This window comes from Chiloscyllium plagiosum, unplaced genomic scaffold (assembly GCF_004010195.1).
Source record: "Chiloscyllium plagiosum isolate BGI_BamShark_2017 unplaced genomic scaffold, ASM401019v2 scaf_11121, whole genome shotgun sequence".
Taxonomy (NCBI): domain Eukaryota; kingdom Metazoa; phylum Chordata; class Chondrichthyes; order Orectolobiformes; family Hemiscylliidae; genus Chiloscyllium; species Chiloscyllium plagiosum.
Genome location: NW_025214137.1, coordinates 37,835 through 39,664, shown reverse-complemented (window position 1 = coordinate 39,664; position 1,830 = coordinate 37,835). Strand labels below are relative to the sequence as shown.

General features: G+C 49.5%; 1 protein-coding gene across 1 annotated transcript in view; it reads right to left on the bottom strand.

Moving 5' to 3' along the window:
- Window positions 1–6: 6 nt before the first annotated feature.
- The window catches only part of LOC122547817 (zinc finger protein 341-like), a gene marked incomplete at both ends in the record, with an annotated part of 20,756 nt that continues 18,932 nt past the window's right edge, over window positions 7–1,830 (bottom strand). Inside the window, one exon of the mRNA XM_043686393.1 lies at window positions 7–135. Coding sequence (XP_043542328.1) covers window positions 7–135 — 129 coding nt within the window. The remainder of the gene's footprint in view (window positions 136–1,830) is intronic.

Genomic DNA, 1,830 nt, shown 5'->3' with positions numbered 1-1,830 from the left:
ACCTGCATGGAGACAGAGGAGCGGGACACCCCAGACGGCCACACCTTGTGGGTCTGCATGTGCTTCTTGACATTGGATTTTTGAGCAAACGCCCGGCCACAGACGATGCACTGGAATGGCTTCTCTCCCGTGTGGCTGCAGAAACAAAGTTTGGGGGGGGTGGGGGGGGAGAAGGAGTCATTATTCGGGGACGGAAGAACGGACCTGAATTTCTCTAGCGCCGTTCGCAGCCACAGTACTGTATACTGAAAGCACTTCACAGCCAATGAGGTTCTTCACTGAAGTGCGGTCAAGGATTACACAGTGGCCATTTTGTGCACAGCAAGCTCCCACAACCGGTGGTGTGATACTGAGTAGATGGCCTGTTCTGTTTACGTAATGTTAAGGGGATTGGGGGGGGGGAGGGGTGGAGAGAACGTCCTCATTCTCCTTCAGAACAGCATCTCTGTCTCTTGCGCGCCCACCACAGGTCTACTTTCTGTGGTGGGCGTGCGAACTGGGTCTAGATTTCCACCTCTCAGCCAGAGGCTAGTCCCTGAGACAGTGCTGCACTCCCGCAGCCCCGCGTGGGAATACCAACCTGGATTTCATTGTTCCGGGTCTCGGAGTGTGACCCACTGAGATGGGATTGAGCAACAGACAATAGTTGTGCCCCCTGGAATCGAGAGGAGGTGACCCCCCCACCCCTGGGGGTAGATTGGAAATACCAGCTCCCAATCAAACTCCTTCCTGAACCGAACCTGGCATTAACAAGACTTTAGAGCTGAGAAGGTTGAGGGGTGACCGGAACAAGGAGCACTGACATGGAGAAATGGTTCCCCTTTTATTAGAGTGGTCAATAACCAAGGGGTGGGAAGCAAGAGGATCAGAGGGGATTTGAGGAACAGCTTTATTGTTCAGAGTTTGACGGGTATCAGCAACTCACTGCCTGAGAGAGTGGTTATGCCATGAAGCCTCAGTTTACAAACTATTGAGATGAATGTTTAAAATGCCCAGGCACACAAGGCCAGGGGCTGAGTGCTGGGAAATGGAATTGGAATAAATGGATAGAAATTGCTGGAGAAACTCAGCAGGTCTGGCAGCATCTGCGGAGATAGAAACAGAGATAACATCTCAGATCCAGTCACCTTTCTGCTTTTATTTCTGATTTCCAGCATCAGCAGTTCTCTTTTTTTTTCAGAATAGATGGATGTTCGATGACTGGCACAGACACAATTGGCTGAAGGGCCACTTTCTGTGCGATTAAAAACTCTAGGATTCTATAAGAGTGTGTTGGAACTGCCTCTCCCCCGCCGCGGTTAGTGACAGGATCTGAGCTGGTCTCTCTGGGTAATCAGCAAAACTCTGATTGCGCAGAGAGCTGGGAAATGTCAACCCAGGACCAATACGCAGGAGCAGTGATGGGGCAAGGCTCACAGGATGTACTTAGGAACAAGGGGAGGCCACTCAGCCCATCAAGCCTGTTCCACCAATCACTGAGATCCTGGCTGATCTGTGGCCTAACTCCATCTCCCTGCCTTTGAGCCATAGCCCTTAAATGACAGAAATGTATCTATTTCAGACTTAAAATTAAATTTAAAATTAACTGATCTGTGGCCTAACTCCATCTCCCTGCCTTTGAGCCATAGCCCTTAAATGACAGAAATGTATCTATTTCAGACTTAAAATTAAATTTAAAATTAACAACTGACCCATTCATGTTTAACCGAAGAGAGTTCCAAACCTCTCCCACCGTGTGTGTGTGAGTGTGTGAGAGTGTGTGAGAGTGTGTGAGAGTGTGTGAGAGTGTGAGAGTGTGAGAGAGTGTGTGAGAGTGTGTGAGAGTGTGTG